Source organism: Paramormyrops kingsleyae, chromosome 5, assembly GCF_048594095.1.
Source record: "Paramormyrops kingsleyae isolate MSU_618 chromosome 5, PKINGS_0.4, whole genome shotgun sequence".
In the NCBI taxonomy this organism is placed as follows: domain Eukaryota; kingdom Metazoa; phylum Chordata; class Actinopteri; order Osteoglossiformes; family Mormyridae; genus Paramormyrops; species Paramormyrops kingsleyae.
The window spans coordinates 1,210,634-1,229,361 of NC_132801.1; the positions used below are offsets into that span (position 1 = coordinate 1,210,634).

Genomic DNA, 18,728 nt, shown 5'->3' on the forward strand with positions numbered 1-18,728 from the left:
TTTTATTAAAAGATATTAAGGCCTGACAACTGAATATCAAGCATGAGGCTAACTTCACTGCAGTGACTGAGGAGGAGCCGACAGAGAAGACACACAAACCTCACGCATTCTTTACCGCTTTTCCTTATGTTGTCCGTTATTCAGTAAGATTGATCGTTATCGAAACTCCCTCCTGATTGGCTGCCTCCCCAGAGTAAACACCTCATCAGCTCTACAATGCTCCAATAAGAAAGCTGCAATGGCTCACTTTCTGAGATTTGTTAAATGCAATATCTTTGCTGGGAACAAAGGGGTGTTTACTCTTGGGGGCTGGATAAGCGAAAGAAGGGGGGAGCAGGTTTGTATAAAAGAGAAGATGAGGAAGGACAGGCACTCTGTCTCCAGGCAAGCAAGCAGGCAGGATGCGGGCAGCGATGGACCTTCTATGGCTGGTGTCTTTCACCCTGATGCTACCGGCACTCTATCAGTGCCATCCACTGTGAGTAAACTGCTTATCTGGATACTCATCAGTACAGACATATTGTGAATACACTGCCAGTCTGGATACTCATCAATACAGACATATTGTGAGTGCACTGCCAGTCTGGATATTCATAAATACAGACATATTGTGAGCATACTGCCAGTCTGGATACTCATCAGTACAGACATATTGTGAGTACACTACCAGTCTGGATACTCATCAGTACAGACATATTGTGAGTACACTACCAGTCTGGATACTCATCAGTACAGACATATTGTGAGTACACTGCCAGTCTGGATACTCATCAATACAGACATATTGTGAGTACACTGCCAGTCTGGATATTCATAAATACAGACATATTGTGAGCATACTGCCAGTCTGGATACTCATCAGTACAGACATATTGTGAGTACACTACCAGTCTGGATACTCATCAGTACAGACATATTGTGAGTACACTGCCAGTCTGGATACTCATCAGTACAGACATATTGTGAGTACACTGCCAGTCTGGATATTCATAAATACAGACACACTGTGAGCACTGTTGGGTAGGTTACTTGGATAGAATACTGAATACATGCTCTAACATGCAATTTGTAATATATTCTGTTAAATCACCCGAGATCATGTATTCTAAATACTTTGGACTGCTTTCCAAACTTGTTCAGAAATATAATGGACATAGGGGGAAAAAAACAAATTACATCAAATTCATTTAAAATTTATTTTAAATTCAAAGGCATTTAATACACTGACAATTAATATTAAACTGCACAATAATTCAAAGTGCATCAATAATTTTCATTAAACTCTATGTAAAATAACACAACTAAAAACAAGAATAACATGTTGTTAGAATGTTTACTCTGCAGCCACATGAAACGTTTCAGTCTCATGTGGGTGATAAAAGTGGTCTGCTAATGCCATTCTGTGCAGAAAGGCGTGTTGTCAGACAGATTTCAGATCAATCTACATGTCTTTTTTCCACATGCTTTTATGGATATTCAGATATCCCTAAGCAGGGGCAGACTAGGGACCCGAGGCTGACATGGTTCTAAACAAAAAAGTAACGATGTGGATGCAGCCTCATTAAACCTCAATGTATGTGTAACCGTGATGGAATACAGTTACATGTTTTTACATGTACAGTACTGTGCAAAAGTCTTAGGCAGTCCAAAGAAATGTTTAAAGCTGTTTATCTGGGTAGCAAGTGTACTTTGGCTTAGAAGAAAAAACACAATTTAACATTACAACATGTGCAAATTAAGAGTAACACAATAAAAACTAGTAATAATTTCTTTTGTTTCCTAAAAAGTTACTGATATCTAGTTGGATGGCTAGATGAACACCGCTTCAGTTTCCAAACTTCTCCTCAGGGGCACCTCAGCCTTTCCATGATTTTGTTAAATTTCGGCAACAGCTCAATTAAATAATTAAATAAATTGGTTTAAAAGTCAGTGACAGATTGACTAGCTGTATGAGGTATGCTAGTGGCCAAGTCAAAAAATACATGGCTGCACTGGACGGTCACTGCAAATACTGGGGTGATTTTAGCAGAGGTTCTGAAATGGCTACGCTGACACACTTTGACAGGCATAATATCATAGTTTTACACCAACACGAGGATAATCTAAACATCATTTTCTTTTCCTTTTGCACAGTACTGCATATCATTACTGCCCAGCCCTGACTGAGGGCACTGTCTGGATAATCATACATACGCACATTAATGTACTTCTGTAGTATGAGTAGGACATTTGAAGCATATTCCTGAAGTTTTTAATAGGTCTAAAGGGTGAATGTCACGGCTTAAGTACAGGGAAATAATGAAGGACGGATTAATCAACATCTACAAATGTAATCAGTTTTTTGTGTTTGACTTCTGGAAAAAGTTTGAACTTTGATCAATTATTTGGCAACTGCCCCTGCATTTAGTTGCAGCAAGAGTTAAAGGGGTTCTTCTAAAAGTTCAGCCTGCAGCCTGATTGGCCAGGGATGATGAAGTTATTCTCCAATCACCATTTCCTATCACACACTCCTCTGTGCCTGAATGTTTTTACTGAGTCAACAAAGAGGACTTACAGACCATCTACTCTGTACGCTTGACATTCACACAGGGACATATCTAAATAGCATAAAATAACTTGAATTAGTAGTATTTATTACACAACGTGGCCTTTAAGATGAGTGCTTTTGCTAACAGGAAACTTGCAGTATATGCAGTTTAAGCCAATTTCTTCTAAGACAGGTGGTCTTTGGTCCGCATCTGCGCCATAATACAATTATGCCCCCCCCACCTACCCAGTGCACTGGGGGCAGTGTGAGTGGACCTTGCCTTTGTATTGCTGATGGAATTTTCCACAGGGAAGAAAATAGTTGGACACCCCTGTTATAAAACATCAAACAATAACTATGTCATTGGATCCTTCATCTTGGACTGTGGTTTGAGGCTTGTTATTGATGAGAGTCGGTTGTGTGAGTTTTGTTAATATACGCTTGTTGAACCCTACAAGTGACAGACTCACCACTTCACCCACCGACCGTCACGCACGCTCACAGTCTACGATAGCTCCTGGGTATCTGTGTTATGGACTGTCTGCATGTGCTGTGAGCACAGCCTCTCCTTTCCCTGTGCTTCTCTTGGTTAACGTTGCCTGCTTGGCCCTCCCTTTGCACAGCTACATCATGAGCGCCCCCAATCTGCTGCGTGTGGGCAACAAAGAGAAGGTATTTGTGGAGGCCCAGGAATACACTGGAGGTAACATTGAGGTGGAAATTTCAGTGAAGGACTTCCCAGCCAAAAACAGGGAGTTCTTCAGCAAAAAAACCACTCTCACCTCTCAGAATAAATTCCTGGATCTTCAGGAGATTGAAGTGAGTCCATTTTCTTTATTCTCAAATAATATGCATTTCATGAAATTAGAAAGTAATGCCTGGATCTAGACCAGACTTTCCTCCTCGGGCTTCAGCTCTGCTTAATGTCCTTTGTACTCCTTTGAAGGACTTGCTCTTACTCACCCTCATTTCCATGTCAGTCATCAAATGTTTCCTGCTGAATGTCAGCCACAGTATTACCTTCCCTTCTTTTCTTGTCCAGCACCCGTTTGTTATACATTTTCTGTCCTGTTATGCATAAAGGAAGGACCATCTTATAATGATGCATTCTTGCTTCACTCTAGATCAGAGAAGATGCATTTGATAGAACATCAACTAAAAAACAGTATGTGTACTTACAAGCAAAGTTCCCCCAACATCAACTGGAGAAAGTAGTTCTTCTGTCCTTCCAAGCTGGCTACATTTTCGTTCAGACCGATAAAACCATCTACACACCAACCAGCACAGGTAAGCTGAGAGATATATTTATTATAAGAGCAAAATAAAAGCAGTTTTTTAAATTGTGTTCAGAAATTGTGAAAAGTAGCCAAGGATTTGAAATTTAAAAAATATTGGGATTCAATGCAAACAAGGCAAATACTTTTGGCCATATTGTTTTAAAAGCTTAATAGTTGTGTAAGTTGATGTTTGCCCTGGTTACTTATGAAAAAATAAAACATAATGTTTCAGTTCACTACAGGATCTTCACCCTGAACCCCAGCATGGAACCTGTTGACAATGGTGTTTCAGTTGAAATCATGGTAAATAATTGTTGTCAGAATTGCTGCATTATATCTAAAACATTCTGCAGTCTATCCCCTGAATATCTAATGAAGTAGTACAGTTAACATCAATGGGTCCCTGCCAAGGACCAGCATGGACTAACTGCTGTTTCCACTCACACTCTGAGTCTGTAACTAACTGCAGTCGGCTTACAGAGAACCACTGTGTATCATTTAGACCCCTGATGGAATAACGATTGACAGAGTCCAAGTGCTTCCTGCCAAAGGTGTCACATCAGGAACCTTTAAACTGCCAGAAGTGATCAGGTCTGTGCTCTGAATGCCAAAGCATCATGCTCCCACCCCCATGTCCAGTACGTTGACCTCTCTCCTCTCACATTGCAGCACTGGCACATGGAAGGTGGTGGGGAAATTCCAGAAGACTCCGCAGATAAATTTCACTGCTGAGTTTGAGGTCAAGGAATATGGTGAGTCAGTCGTCCATGGGAGGAATACACCAGCCATATGTAGAACTATATAAAATAAAGAGCTGTCACTGGTTGCATGATGTTTATTGTGTTTTTTCTCCTGCATTCTTCTAGTACTTCCAACATTTGAGGTCAGTCTGGAAGCCAAACGATCATTTTTCTATGTGGACGATAAAGAACTGCTTATCGACATAACAGCCAAGTAGGAGAGTTTGATTGGATATCAATAGAATCATTTTTACATTTATTCTTTTGTCTTTGACATATTTCTGTGCTCTTCAAGCTGGTCTCTCATCTGGCCCTGAAGGTACCTCTACGGGAAGGAGGTGGACGGAAAGGCGTTCGTGGTGTTTGGGTTGATGACTCCAGAAGGAGAGAAGAAGAGCCTTCCGGGGTCTCTCCAGAGGGTGGAGGTCAGTTCTTCTGCTCCATGAGAAAAGGCTTCCTTCCTAAAAGCTTTCTGCAGAGTATCTGAAAATATAAAACCCTTCTGGTGACCCAGTGTCACCCAATTATGAATGCACCTTGAGTTGGGTTTTCCATAGCATTAGAGTAATGGGACACACAGCCTAGCGTCGCTGATTCTGGGAGATGGAAATCTCTCAGTGCTGCTTAACTGAGAACTGGGAATCTCCCTGGGCTTCCCTGCCCTTCCAGCCTGTTGGCCAGCAGAGCGAGTGACCCGTCTGTCCCCCCCACCGACAGATCACCGCAGGGAAAGGCAGTGCTACGCTGAAGCAGGAGCACATCTTACAGGTCAGCCCCAACATGCAGCAGCTTGTCGGATCATCCATATACGTGTCCGTCAGCGTCCTGACCAGTACGGGTAAGCTCACAGCGCCACCTAGCACTACACTGCTGTACTAACAGATAGCGCTTAATGCGTCAGTATGTGATACTAAATGACGAAAATAATGATTTAATTATATAGTAATGGTGGGTGAAACATTTGATGCATATTGATTGCTTGATTTAAATGAGACTGTGGTTGGTTCAGTACAATCATTCCTGTTTCACTTTCCATGAGCAGCTATCTGGGCATTTGGGTATTATATCTGAGCCCTGACAGTCCCTGTAGCTGCCGGTGGCGTCACATTCATATCAGCTGTGTAGGATCAGGCTGCAGGCTCAGAGCAACCTGCTTAAGCTCACCTCCCATCTCTCCAAGGCACGGAGATGGTGGAGGCGGAGAAGAAGGGCATCCTCATCGTCACCTCGCCCTACACCATTCACTTCCAGAAGACGCCCCAGTACTTCAAACCCGGGATGCCGTTTGACATTATGGTACAGCGACTGTCATAACCTTCACCCTTTATTGTTTATTCTGTATTTTGTATGAAATCCAATGAAGTTTTCGGCATATTTTTAAGCGAAACATTATATTTATGAATAAAAATACACATCGGTTTTAAAACCTGCAGAGTATTTATGCAGTATTAGATCACCATTAATGTGATACTATGATACACCTCTGTGCTGCCAGACGTGTCCTTTCCGATATCCAGGGCACCATTATGAGCTTTCCTCTGTTGTCCCTTAAAAGGTTTACGTGACAAACCCAGACGAAAGCCCTGCTAAAAACATCCGGCTGAAGGTTTCTCCAGGAGACGTGCATGGCGATACCAACAGGGACGGCCTGGCCAAGATCACCATCAACACTGGTGGGGGGGCCAATGACCTCAAAGTTACTGTGAGTCACCGTGACCGCAAAGGGGAGTGCAGAAGCAAGGCTTTCTCTAATCACCAGTAACACCAGAATTACCACCCCTCAGAGAGACCTAGACACAGAGCTGGGCTAGACCAAAGGTTCTGGTCCACTTTCTCTCCAGGGGGGCAAACTTGCCTGAACATCAGAAGTTCAGTCTGGTCACATTGTTAATTTCATTTTGAACCAAGACCAGAATACAAACATTCATCCACCCATAAATGTTAATCCAGCAGAGGGTCCTGGTCAGCCTAAAATCTATGCCAGCCATGGAACAAAAGAAGCAGAAAACAAAAAGTAGAGATAGCCATCTATTCTCCAGTTACAGACCAAATTCTGTGCCTTCCGAATTCTCAAAATTTAAAATAAACTATTTGTGCAAAGGCTTGACAATTTTATAGAAAAACACAATTTGTTCAGTGACCATCGGTTTGGTTTTAGAGTAAATAGGTGCACTACGATGGCAGTTATGCAACTGGTAGAAGAGATATCCACTGCAATGGATAACAAAGAATATACAGTGGGGGTGTTTCTAAACTCAAAAAAAACATTTTATACTTTTGATCGTGGCTTATTAATAATAAAAAAACGGAGAGATATGGTGTTACAAGGATAGCATACTCTTGGCTAAGAAGCTACCTTGACGACTGATATCAATTTGTAATGATAAATAATGTAAAATCAAATTTGTTCAAGGTTACTTGTGGGGTTCCACAAGGTTCAGTGCTAGGCCTTAAATTATTTATATTGTATATAAATCATATTTGTAAAGTGACTAAATTGTTCAAATTTGTTTTATTTGCTGATTACAGTAAGATGTATTGCTCTGGGAAAAGCTTGGAACGGCTTCTGAATACAGTGGAAACAAATGAAAGTTTTGAAGAATTGGTTAGATGTTAACAAATTAGTATTAAATATAAGTAAAACAAATATTATAATATTTGACAATCAACAAATCAAAAACCAAGTTAAAATTATAATTGATGATATTGAAATAGAGTTTTAGGAGTGACAATCGATCATAAATTATGTTGGAAAGCACACATAAATAATGTAAAAACTAAAATGTCTAAAACTATTGCAATATTAAACAAAACTAAAGATATCTTGAATTAGAATTCATTATACACACTGTATTGTTTACTCGTAGTTCAATACATACTTCTGTTGTAGTTCCATACGTAGTTCTCTCATTGTTCTAACTGTGTTGAGATATGGGGCAACAAACAAAACCAACACAAATCCAATTTTTATGTTACAGAAAACTGCTAGAAGAATTGTAAATAGATCAGATTATTGTGAGCCAACTAATGCACAATATTTACAGAGTTTGGTTATTCAGGTCCAGAGAGTAAAAGTCCAGACCAAGATTTTGTTTCAGCCAACCAGTTCTGCATAAAGTCAGTCACAGAGTACTCAACTGGTTGTTTGAAACAAAATCCCAGTCTGGTTTTTATTAAATTATATATGTCACGATCAAGGTGTGAGAATCAGGAAGCAGGAGCAGGGAAATGGATAATCAGGGAATACAGGGTTTATTAGGAATCAATCCCAATAAGACACTGGAGACACACAATGTTAATGACTGGACTGGGGAAACATATTCGAATGCGGACTGAAACACACATGACTAATGGCAGGAAACTTATAACAGCTGGTAAACATAGGGATTCCACAGGAGGTTAACGAGGGGGCGTGGCACACAGGAGGATCGGAGAAGCTGGGCGTGACAATATATTTTAAAAGTTTGTGACTTTTGATTTATATAATGCACAAATGATGAACAAAGCACAAAATACCTTGCATCCTGACTGTATTCAGAGGTTGTTTGAAATTAGAGAGAGCAAATATGAATTGAGGGAGTGCTGTGTGTTTAAAAAAGGAAGCGTGGGGGCAATTATAAAACAAATGTGTTTTTTGTCAAAGTGATAAACTTGTGAAACAGTTGTGATAAGAAACTAAGAATGTGTAGTTCACTCTGCAAATGAAAAAAAAATGTTTAAAAACAATTATAAAACTCAACTTTAGAGTAAGTGAAACATTTGAAACTTTTGAACTATTTAGTATTGTAAATGTTAAAAAATAAGGTGCAATCAATCATAAAACTAATCACTTAATGCTTAAACTGTGTGTTTTTGGCCAGGTGCAAACAGAAATGAATGAACTGAAACCACAGCAACAGGCAAGGAAGAACATGGTGGCCCAGCCCTACCTAACATATGGGAACTCCCAGAACTACCTGCATATCGGGATCACCTCAGCCGAGCTGGGAATCGGCGACAACCTGCTCGTAAATCTGAACCTTAAGAACAATGCAGGGGTCCAGGATCAGATCAGTCACTTCACATACCTGGTATGCATATACCGTTCTTCCACTCGCATTATTAACAATAATCAGTTGTAGGTCTATGTGTTTTGAAATGCCATATTGATCTGACATACTTGGAATGTTTGTATATAATCTCCAGGTATGGTATACATCTTAGATACTTATTATATTTATTCGCAGCCCATTATGCTGCTGTTGCATTTAAAGCCCCAGTTGACTTGACATGACACCTGAAATATTAATGCAGGTGTTACATTTGCACCTGCACAGGTAGTGAACAAAGGACAGATCGTCCATGCGGGCAGACAGGAGAGGCAGAGAGGTCAATCACTGGTGACCTTGTCACTGCCGATCAGGAAAGACATGATCCCGTCATTCCGACTGGTGGTTTATTACCACCTGGGACAAGCAGAGGTGGTGTCAGATTCGGTCTGGGTGGATGTGAAGGACACCTGTATGGGGACGGTATGTGACCATGATGCTATTTAAGCGTGTGACAGCCTGTGCGTAGGTGTGTGGCTGCATACATTTTTTGTGTTGTTTCCAGGTTATTGTGCATCATCGTACAAGACCTGCACCAATCACATCTGTGTAATGTGTGTGATGGTCTTTCAGTGACCACACTGTATCAGCTGTGCCTTTGTTGTGTGAAGAATACGTACTATCTGTTATCGCCACCGCATCACCGATGTTTGTTACGTCGCATTGATGTTTTTTCAGTGACATTGTTCGGTCACTGATGTTTCTGCTATTCTGTCAGTGTTTCTCTGTTCGGGATGTTATTGCTGTTTCAGTGATACCTAATGACTTTTCCGTTCTTTTTTGGCCAAAAGCTCAAAGTCACCTCGAAGAAGACAGAATATCAGCCACGTAACAAGTTCACTCTGAAAATTGAGGGTGACCCTGAGGCCAAGGTGGGGCTGGTGGCCGTGGATAAGGGCGTCTACGTGCTGAACAGCAGAAACAGACTGACCCAAAGCAAGGTAACACATCAGCTCAGTTTACCGTCAGCATACAGATTCACATGCATCTCAGTGGTGCTTGTGGGACAGTCACGCTGTCTGCTGCTCTGTGCTGTCTGACACAGATCTGGGACACAGTGGAGAAGCACGACATCGGCTGCACGGCAGGAAGCGGGAGGAACAGCATGGACGTCTTTTATGACGCTGGGCTGATTTTCCAGTCCAATGCTAATGTGGAGACCAAATCCAGAACAGGTGCTGCTCCGTCAGAAATGCATACTGAATATTAACATGTGCAGGGGGTGACTTTCTACACCCATGTTATAAAGGTTAGCGCTCCTGCTGTACGGTCTTGGTGCCTCGGGCGACTCTCTTAACATGCCCCCTCGTCTCTCTACCGTCCTCCCCTTCTCTGCTCTCCCACTGCAGAGCCTCACTGCCCCGCCCCCCCAAAGAGGCGGCGCCGCTCCATCACCTTGCTGGACTTGAAGACCTCGTTGGGTAAGACCCGCCTTTGGCATCTACTCCAGATACACATTATTAGACACAGCTGGGATGTGTACCCTGCCCGCTGTGACCCATGATAAATATGATGCCTGGTAACCTGCCATACTGTGGGCAGTGTGTGTTTCAGTGTGGTGAGGTTGTTTGTCCATAATCAGAAGGTCATCAATTCATATCCTGTGGAATCCACTGTTGGACCCTTGAGCGAGACCCTTATACCCCGCAGTTGCTCCCCACCTTTGCAATGATATGTTATTTGGATAAAGGCATCTGTTAAATAAAGAAAGATGTGCAACTCTGTGAATCCACCTGCTACCCTGGAGGCTTCTGACTGTGCAGCATTATGTCTCTGGCCAGAAGAGGGGGGGTCTTTTGACCCCATTTACACTTTTGGTTTTGATGCCCCTCAGTCAGCAAATACAGCACGCAGCTGCAGAAGCAGTGCTGCGCAGACGGCATGGTGGAGAACCTCATGGACTACACCTGCGAGCGCCGCGCCGAGTTCATCATCGACGGGGCCGAGTGCGTCAGCGCATTTCTGCACTGCTGCAAAGAGGCTGCCACAAACCGGCAGAAGGCCGCCAATGAGAACCTGCTGCTGGCCCGCTGTAAGCCACACCCCCAACCTGCTGACTGTGGCTCCGGGCCGTGTGCTAAAAGCTCTCAAATCTGGCTTTGCCACCGAGTCTCAGCATTTCATTAGATTAGACAAATTTCATAGAATTTCTGAATGGGGAAATTCTTATGCATATCGCCTCAGCTGCAAACACGCAGTGGCAAACAGGCAAGGTGTGAAGGCAGTGCCATGTGTACATTTTGTGAGGACTTCCAGTTTTATAAGATGGTGTCAGTAGTAATTTGCAGCAGTTACTTTTGGATAAAGAGGCTGTTTTTGTGTCCATTCGTGTTGAGGAGATGCAACAGAAAAGGAAACTAATTGCATAGTTTAGCTGAGTCTGTAGGACACGTTATCACAGACATCAACTCGCACCATCCTTGTCTAACTGCAGCAGAAGATGATGACAACTACGTCTCGGACAGAGACATCGTGTCACGCACACAGTTCCCTGAAAGCTGGTTGTGGCAGGAGGAGACACTGCCAGCGTGCCCCAATGGAAAGACAGACTGGTACGACCTACTGCCTTTCAGTCCCACTCAGGATGAATTATCAGCCATTTATTAGTCTGTGGCTGCACAGCCCTTTGATTTGACTGTATCAGTTATCACTCTTTGGCTTGCAGACCTTTGATTGCACTCTATCAGTTACCAGTCTGCAGTTAAGCAGCCCTTGATGTGACTGTATCAATTATAAGTCTACGATTGCACAGCCATTTGATATGCTCAATCACCATATAACTGCATCCCATCTGCATCGCTGGGGCAGCCAAACTGCCTGTCTGTAGCAGAAACACACTGCTCTGTAACTCAACAATTCCTTTCTGTTTTTCTTCATTTTTTCGTGTTTGTCTCCCATCCAGTGCTTCTACATCAATGGAAATTACAAATTTTTTGAAGGACTCCATTACCACCTGGGAGGTCACTGCTGTCAGTCTGTCAAAAAAAAGTGGTAGTGTATCTGTCCATTCTGGATCACAAATGCATATTTCAGGGACTATTTATCCACATTAGAAGCAGAATCACAAACACACTCCCGCTCTGTAGGAATCTGTATGGCGAGTCCCTTTGAGATGAAAGTGATGAAGGACTTCTTCATTGACCTGAAGCTGCCCTATTCTGCTGTGCGAAATGAGCAGCTGGAGATCAAAGCTGTACTTTACAACTACATGGAAGATGACATAAAAGTAAGGTCTTTCTGTAGATACTCTCCACTCCAGACCCCCCACCTGAGACCTCCAAGATAAACATGAAGCATCTCCACAGGTTCGTGTGGAACTGATGGACACTGAGACAGTGTGCAGTGCAGCCCACAAGAAGAGGAAGTACCGGGAGGAGGTGATGGTGGAGGCAATGTCCTCCAACTCTGTGCCCTTCGTCATCATCCCCATGGGACTCGGGGAGCACTCGATTGAAGTCAAAGCTTCTGTCTATGACTCCACCTACAGTGATGGTGTGAAGAAGGACCTGCTGGTGGTGGTTAGTGCCCTTCTCCATCTGAGTCCCACATCTGTCCATCAGCATCTCAATAACATTCATTACATGTTGGTAGTACGATTAACAGCTAGAAATTAGAACTTATTTCTGGAAAAATTGATGCTAAGCAGGGGAGTAGTTAAAAATGAATGGATTGGGGGGCTGAGTCTTATTTGCGGTGACTAAGAAAAATTTTAGGTGTACAGCTCCCCTAAAATATGCCTAACGATGCCCCTGATGCTAAGCAAGACTGAAAAGGACCAACAAGCTCAGATAAGCAAATGCGACATACATATCTGTTTGATGGTTGGCATGGGGGCTCTGAGGGGCGTACTATTACTTTGCAGCTTCAGCAATGGGGGGGTTTTGAATCCCACCCCCTGCTCTCCCCGGCTTGTGTGGGTTTCCTCCTGCCATCCTGAGACATTCGATTAGACATACAACCTGGCATCTTAAAATTACACATAGTGCATGATGTGTGTTCTTGATTTTGCCGACGATGCTGTGGTCTTAGCAGAGTAAATGGTGGCTCTGATCGGGGCTCTCAAGAGACTGAGTGAAGAGTCTGAGTGTCTGGGATTGCGGGTGTCTTGGATAAAGACCAAGATCCAGGCATTTAATGACTTCTTAGGCACGGCCATCAGTAGTTTGTCTGTCTGCAGGGAGAAAGTCGACCTTGTCGAGAGATTCACTTACCTCAGCAGCGACATTCATGTCTCTGGTGACTCTTCCTATGAAGTTTGCAGACGGATTGGAGGAGCATGGGGAGTGTGTGGAACTGGAATTGAACTAGAACTGGAATTAAACCCAGGTTGCAAGAATGGGAATTTTGTAGGATGCCAGTACACTAGTGGTGCTTTAAAAAGTCACGGTTTTAAAGTTTTATTCTTTACTTTCATAAATGAGTTTCTCACTGTCCAGTTGTTGACGTCACCTGAGGACGTCACCTGTTGGGTCTATAGTCCGACTGCGTGAAAAACGTTCACTCTCCTGTTGTCTGAATCAGTTCTTTATGCCAGACTTCAGCTGAGCATGTTCCTCTTGGGTTCCTGTGTTTGTTCTGACAGCCTGAAGGGATACACATCAGGAAGGAGATTAAAACAGTCATTCTGGATCCTGCTACACACAGTAAGGCTTTGACCTGGATTTCTGTTGCTGTTAAAAGCCCTAAACACCTGTTAAGTGAATGAGTGTGTGACAGCCTTGTGCTTGATCATTCCAGAAGGGAATCAGATGGAGACAGTCAAGGGTGCAGATCTGAAGAATAGGGTGCCTGGGTCCCCTGCTGAAACATTCATCAGCGTGACTGGTAAGGAGTCCACCCAGAGCCCTCTGATGACCTTCTGTGATAAGGGTGGTGTTGGGTGATGTATTCTAACCATTTGGTGTATGTTCTCGTATGTCCTGTTATTTATTCTAATGTACTGTGGCAATATGTAAACCCTTTAGGATTACCTCATTTTATGCATAAATTGGTCATGAAATGTGACACAATTTTTATTTAAGTTACAATAATGAATGAACACACTCAATTTTAACTAATGAAACACAGACTATTGTATTGTTCTTGTACATATTGAAGACATCATTCAAACTTTCACAGTGCAGGTTGGAAAATATATGTGAACCCCAAGGCTATTCACTTCAACAAAAGCTAAATGAAGTCAGGAGATGCAAACCTGGAGTCCAGTCAATGAATTGAGATCACAGGCATGGGTTACAGTTAGTTTGGCTTGTAAAAATCACTTAGTTTTGAGTTTGCTGTTCACAAGTAACATCAGTTGTTGTGAACGGTGTCTTGGAAAAATAACATCTCAGTATGCCTACACTCAATAACATCTCGGCATGTCTACACTCAATAACATCTCGGCATGCCTACACTTAATAACATCTCGGCATGCCTACACTCAATAACATCTCGGCATGCCTACACTCAATAACATCTCGGCATGTCTACACTCAATAACATCTCGGCATGCCTACACTTAATAACATCTCGGCATGCCTACACTTAATAACATCTCGGCATGCCTACACTCAATAACATCTCGGCATGCCTACACTCAATAACATCTCGGCATGCCTACACTCAATAACATCTCGGCATGCCTCACTCAATAACATCTCGGCATGCCTACACTCAATAACATCTCGGCATGCCTACACTCAATAACATCTCGGCATGCCTCACTCAATAACATCTCGGCATGCCTACACTCAATAACATCTCGGCATGCCTACACTCAATAACATCTCGGCATGCCTACACTCAATAACATCTCGGCATGCCTACACTCAATAACATCTCGGCATGCCTCACTCAATAACATCTCGGCATGCCTCACTCAATAACATCTCGGCATGCCTACACTCAATAACATCTCGGCATGCCTACACTCAATAACATCTCGGCATGCCTACACTCAATAACATCTCGGCATGCCTACACTCAATAACATCTCGACATGCCTCACTCAATAACATCTCGGCATGCCTACACTCAATAACATCTCGGCATGCCTCACTCAATAACATCTCGGTATGCCTACACTCAATAACATCTAGACATGCCTACACTCAATAACATCTCGGTATGCCTACACTCAATAACATCTCGGTATGCCTACACTCAATAACATCTCGGTATGCCTAGACTCAGTAACATCTCGGTATGCCTACACTCAATAACATCTCGGTATGCCTACACTCAGTAACATCTCGGTATGCCTACACTCAATAACATTTCGGAATGCCTACACTCAAGAGTTGTCATTTTATGACTAATTAATGCAGAAAACCAAGTCATTCTAAAGGGTTCACATATTTTTTTTTGCTGCTATATGGCTGCCAATTGAGTAGAAGTTATATTACATTTACAAGTATCTTTTGCAGATGATTTAGTCCAAAGCAAGGTAGACAATATATCACAAGCATAAAGCTGTCAAGGAGCCAGATCTGGTGTAATGGCTGATAGGGCAAAGCTTCCGGTGAATAACCAAGAACAAAGTGAAGATGGTGTTGGAGCAGGAACCATACCAGCACTGCTAAAACTATTAGAAGCTATTCAAATAACATCAAGGAGACAATTCCTACAAACTCAAGTGCAAAATATAAAAAGAAAGCATCCAGTATTGCCAAGGGAAACTAATAGAACTATCAGTGAAGCAGCGATAGGATGAGGTTAGTTGATATGCTTCAGGTTGAGATGAGCCTTAAGATGTTTCCTGAAGGTTGTGTGGCATTATACTGTCCAGTTACATTTAGCTGGGTGATACCATGTGGTGTCAGACTCAATATAACAGGGCCCCAGCTTCACATGCTGCATCACTCGCTCAGGTGAGCAGATTGGCCAGACCATCTACCAGGTCATCAGCGGCTCAACGCTTGGGAACCTCATCCAGCAGCCATCAGGCTGCGGGGAGCAGAACATGATTGGCCTCACAGGACCAGTCATCGCCACGCTCTACCTGGACAGCACAGGCCAGTGGGAGAAAGTGGGAGTGGATAAGCGAGAGACGGCCATCAAATACATCCGCACAGGTGTGTCAAACACAGGCTTCACGCTCCTGAACTACATCACCCTAAGCAGACCTCAGTCTATTTCTCTTGAACATTGATAAACTTGTATGGATTTCTGGTACTGAGACACACTAAGAGACATCAGATCCAACAGTCTAATCATTTCATTGTGCTCAGGTTACATGCAGGAGTTGACGTATCGCAAGGAAGACGGATCATACAGTGTTTGGAAACATACACGAAGCAGCACCTGGTGAGCAGTGACTGATTGCACTATCAGGCCGTTCCATCCTTGACCAGAACTCCATTAAACTCAATACTCTGCATCATCCCACCCCCCAGGCTGACAGCATATGTGACCAAGGTGTTCGCCATGGCGTACCCTCTCATCAGCATTGAGGAGAACGTGATCTGCAGCGCCACAAAGTGGCTGATCTTGAACGCACAAGAGCCTGACGGCACCTTCAAAGAGCATGCCCCAGTCTACCACGGAGAGATGGTGGTATGTGATGAGGAGCCATCTGACCAAAGATACATTAGGAGCAAGAAAAACATTTTCTCAAAACATACACATAGCACGCATACAACTATCTGCTCGACATACACAAATTATGTCTAAATAATGTAATACTCATTTATTAATTGACAAGTCGTCTGCGCAAGATGCGCATAGATAAGTTGCCAATTACCAGATGAGTTGAGTATTACATTAATTAGACGTAACTTATGTACTGCATGTTGGGCAGATGATGTGCTATTAGGGAATCTTCTTGTAAGGACATTTGAAATTGAGTATGTTTATGTTTGACTTGTTTGATAACTCACTGTGCAGACAGGAGTCATCATGTGAAGAACCTACTGAACCTCCATGCAGCACATTAGCTTTTAGAGGAGTTTGGAGGAGTCTGTTTTGTATCGGTCACAGTGTATCTGATTCACAGGGAAACGTGCGAGGGAAAGACGCTGATGCATCGCTGACGGCGTTTGTCCTCATCGCGATGCAGGAAGCGCGTCCCATATGTGGAGCAGACAAAGTCAGCGTGAGTACACCTGGGCATCAGCTCCCCCCCCCATTGTGACTTACACCTGGGCATCAGCTCCCCCCCCCCATTGTGACTTACACCTGGGCATCAGCTCCCCCCCCACATTGTGACTTACACCTGGGCATCAGCTCCCCCCCCCCCATTGTGACTTACACCTGGGCATCAGCTCCCCCCCCCCATTGTGACTTACACCTGGGCATCAGCTCCCCCCCCCCCCCCCATTGTGACTTACACCTGGGCATCAGCTCCCCCCCCCCCCCCCATTTTGACTTACACCTGGGCATCAGCTCTCCCCCCATTGTGACTTACACCTGGGCATCAGCTCCCCCCCCCATTGTGACTTACCCATGAACCTCAAAGATGTGCATGTGGGGGAGGGCAGGACTGTCCTGCTCATATTCAGCCCAAACTCAAAGAGTCACACAAGGCATTACGTCACATAAATTTACAAACAAGAGGAGACCATTCGGCTTGTTTGGGGAGAACTTAAGTAATACCTCAGAGTTGTTAAAATCTTATCTAGCTCTGATTTAAAGGAACCCAGGGTTTTAGCTTATACTACACTAACAGACAGACTATTCCATACTCTAACTACACACTGTGTAAAGAAGTGTTTTCTCAAATTCAGTTTAAAATGTTCTCCTGCTAATTTCCATCTATGGCTAGGAGTTCTAGTATTTAAACTAATTTTGAAGTAGTCATTTGGCTGAACAGAATCCAGACCTGTTAGAATCTGATATAACTGGATTATGTCCTCCCCTTAGTCTCCTTTGCTCGAGGCTAAACAGATTCAGCTCATCTAACCTCTCCTCATAAGCCATTCCTCTAAGACCAGGAATCATTCTCGTAGCCCTCCATTGCACCTTTTCTAAGGCAGCAATGTCCTTCTTAAGGTATGGTGACCAAACCTGCACGCAATATTCTAGGTGGGGTCTTACCAAGGAATTATATAATCGTAGCATCAGCTCCCTTGACTTAAACTCCACACACCTAGAGATATAACCCAACATTCTATTGGCCTTTTTTATTGCTTCCCCACACTGGTGAGAGTGGGACATGGAAGCATCAACATACACACTAAGATATTTCTCGTAATCAGCTTTATTTCAGTGGAACCCATAAGATACCTGTATTTTATATTTCTGCTCCCTGCATGGATTACCTTACATTTATCTGTGTTAAATTCCATCTGCCAAGTATCAGCCCAGTCGCTAATTAAATCCAGATCCCGTTGTAGCCTCTCTGCTGCTAGATCAGTATCTGCTACACCACCCACCTTGGTGTCATCTGCAAATTTAACCAGTTTACTGTATGTATTGGTGTCAATATCATTAATGTAAATTAGGAACTATAGTGGTCCTAAAATTGAACCCTGTGGTACCCCACTATGAACGCAGGCCCACTCTGACATTGTGCCTCTAATAACTACCCGCTGTCTGTTAACCAGTTTTCGATCCAAGCTGCCACAGTTCCTAAAATCCTTGCAGTGTTGACCTTAAGCAAGAGCCGTTTGTGGGGGACAACATCAAAGGCCTTCTGGAAATCTAAGTAGATCACATCATAGACCTTTTTGTGATCAATTTCTCTTCTAGCTTCCATAAAGAACTTCATTCATTAAACAGGATCTACCTCTCCTAAATCCATGTTGGCTATCCCTCAGAATGTTATTTGCATCCAGGAAATCTACCATTTTCACTTGGATTATAGCTTCCATAATTTTTCCAGTAATGCCAATTGAACTGATTGGCCTATAGTTTGCTGGATTACTTCTATCCCCTTTTTTGAATATCACATGGCATTACATCACATGGCATTACATCACATGACATTACATCAAATGGCATTATTTCATACAACATTAAGTCATACTGCATCACATCCCACATCATCACATCATACAGCATTATGTCACATGGCTTTGTATCACACGGCATTACGTCACACAGCATTACATCACTATGGGTCAAGCAGTCATTTTTCTGCACAAAATACATTCTTTGCCATCAAGCAATGCCTTGC

The 18,728-nt window shown here is 43.1% G+C and overlaps 1 protein-coding gene across 1 annotated transcript in view; it reads left to right on the forward strand.

The window, feature by feature from the left end:
• The first annotated feature begins 364 nt into the window (after window positions 1-364).
• Window positions 365-18,728, forward strand: part of c3a.1 (complement C3a, tandem duplicate 1) — a 28,886-nt gene continuing 10,522 nt past the window's right edge. Inside the window, exons 1-27 of the mRNA XM_072711806.1 lie at window positions 365-478; window positions 3,151-3,346; window positions 3,652-3,814; window positions 4,037-4,107; window positions 4,307-4,395; window positions 4,474-4,556; window positions 4,671-4,758; window positions 4,864-4,969; window positions 5,262-5,382; window positions 5,725-5,840; window positions 6,100-6,246; window positions 8,405-8,614; window positions 8,861-9,055; window positions 9,424-9,573; window positions 9,678-9,807; window positions 9,982-10,053; window positions 10,467-10,664; window positions 11,067-11,184; window positions 11,535-11,623; window positions 11,719-11,858; window positions 11,938-12,150; window positions 13,215-13,275; window positions 13,370-13,456; window positions 15,484-15,687; window positions 15,844-15,919; window positions 16,009-16,168; window positions 16,608-16,706. Coding sequence (XP_072567907.1) covers window positions 402-478; window positions 3,151-3,346; window positions 3,652-3,814; window positions 4,037-4,107; window positions 4,307-4,395; window positions 4,474-4,556; window positions 4,671-4,758; window positions 4,864-4,969; window positions 5,262-5,382; window positions 5,725-5,840; window positions 6,100-6,246; window positions 8,405-8,614; window positions 8,861-9,055; window positions 9,424-9,573; window positions 9,678-9,807; window positions 9,982-10,053; window positions 10,467-10,664; window positions 11,067-11,184; window positions 11,535-11,623; window positions 11,719-11,858; window positions 11,938-12,150; window positions 13,215-13,275; window positions 13,370-13,456; window positions 15,484-15,687; window positions 15,844-15,919; window positions 16,009-16,168; window positions 16,608-16,706 — 3,459 coding nt within the window. The 5' untranslated portion in view covers window positions 365-401. The remainder of the gene's footprint in view (window positions 479-3,150; window positions 3,347-3,651; window positions 3,815-4,036; window positions 4,108-4,306; window positions 4,396-4,473; window positions 4,557-4,670; window positions 4,759-4,863; window positions 4,970-5,261; window positions 5,383-5,724; window positions 5,841-6,099; window positions 6,247-8,404; window positions 8,615-8,860; window positions 9,056-9,423; window positions 9,574-9,677; window positions 9,808-9,981; window positions 10,054-10,466; window positions 10,665-11,066; window positions 11,185-11,534; window positions 11,624-11,718; window positions 11,859-11,937; window positions 12,151-13,214; window positions 13,276-13,369; window positions 13,457-15,483; window positions 15,688-15,843; window positions 15,920-16,008; window positions 16,169-16,607; window positions 16,707-18,728) is intronic.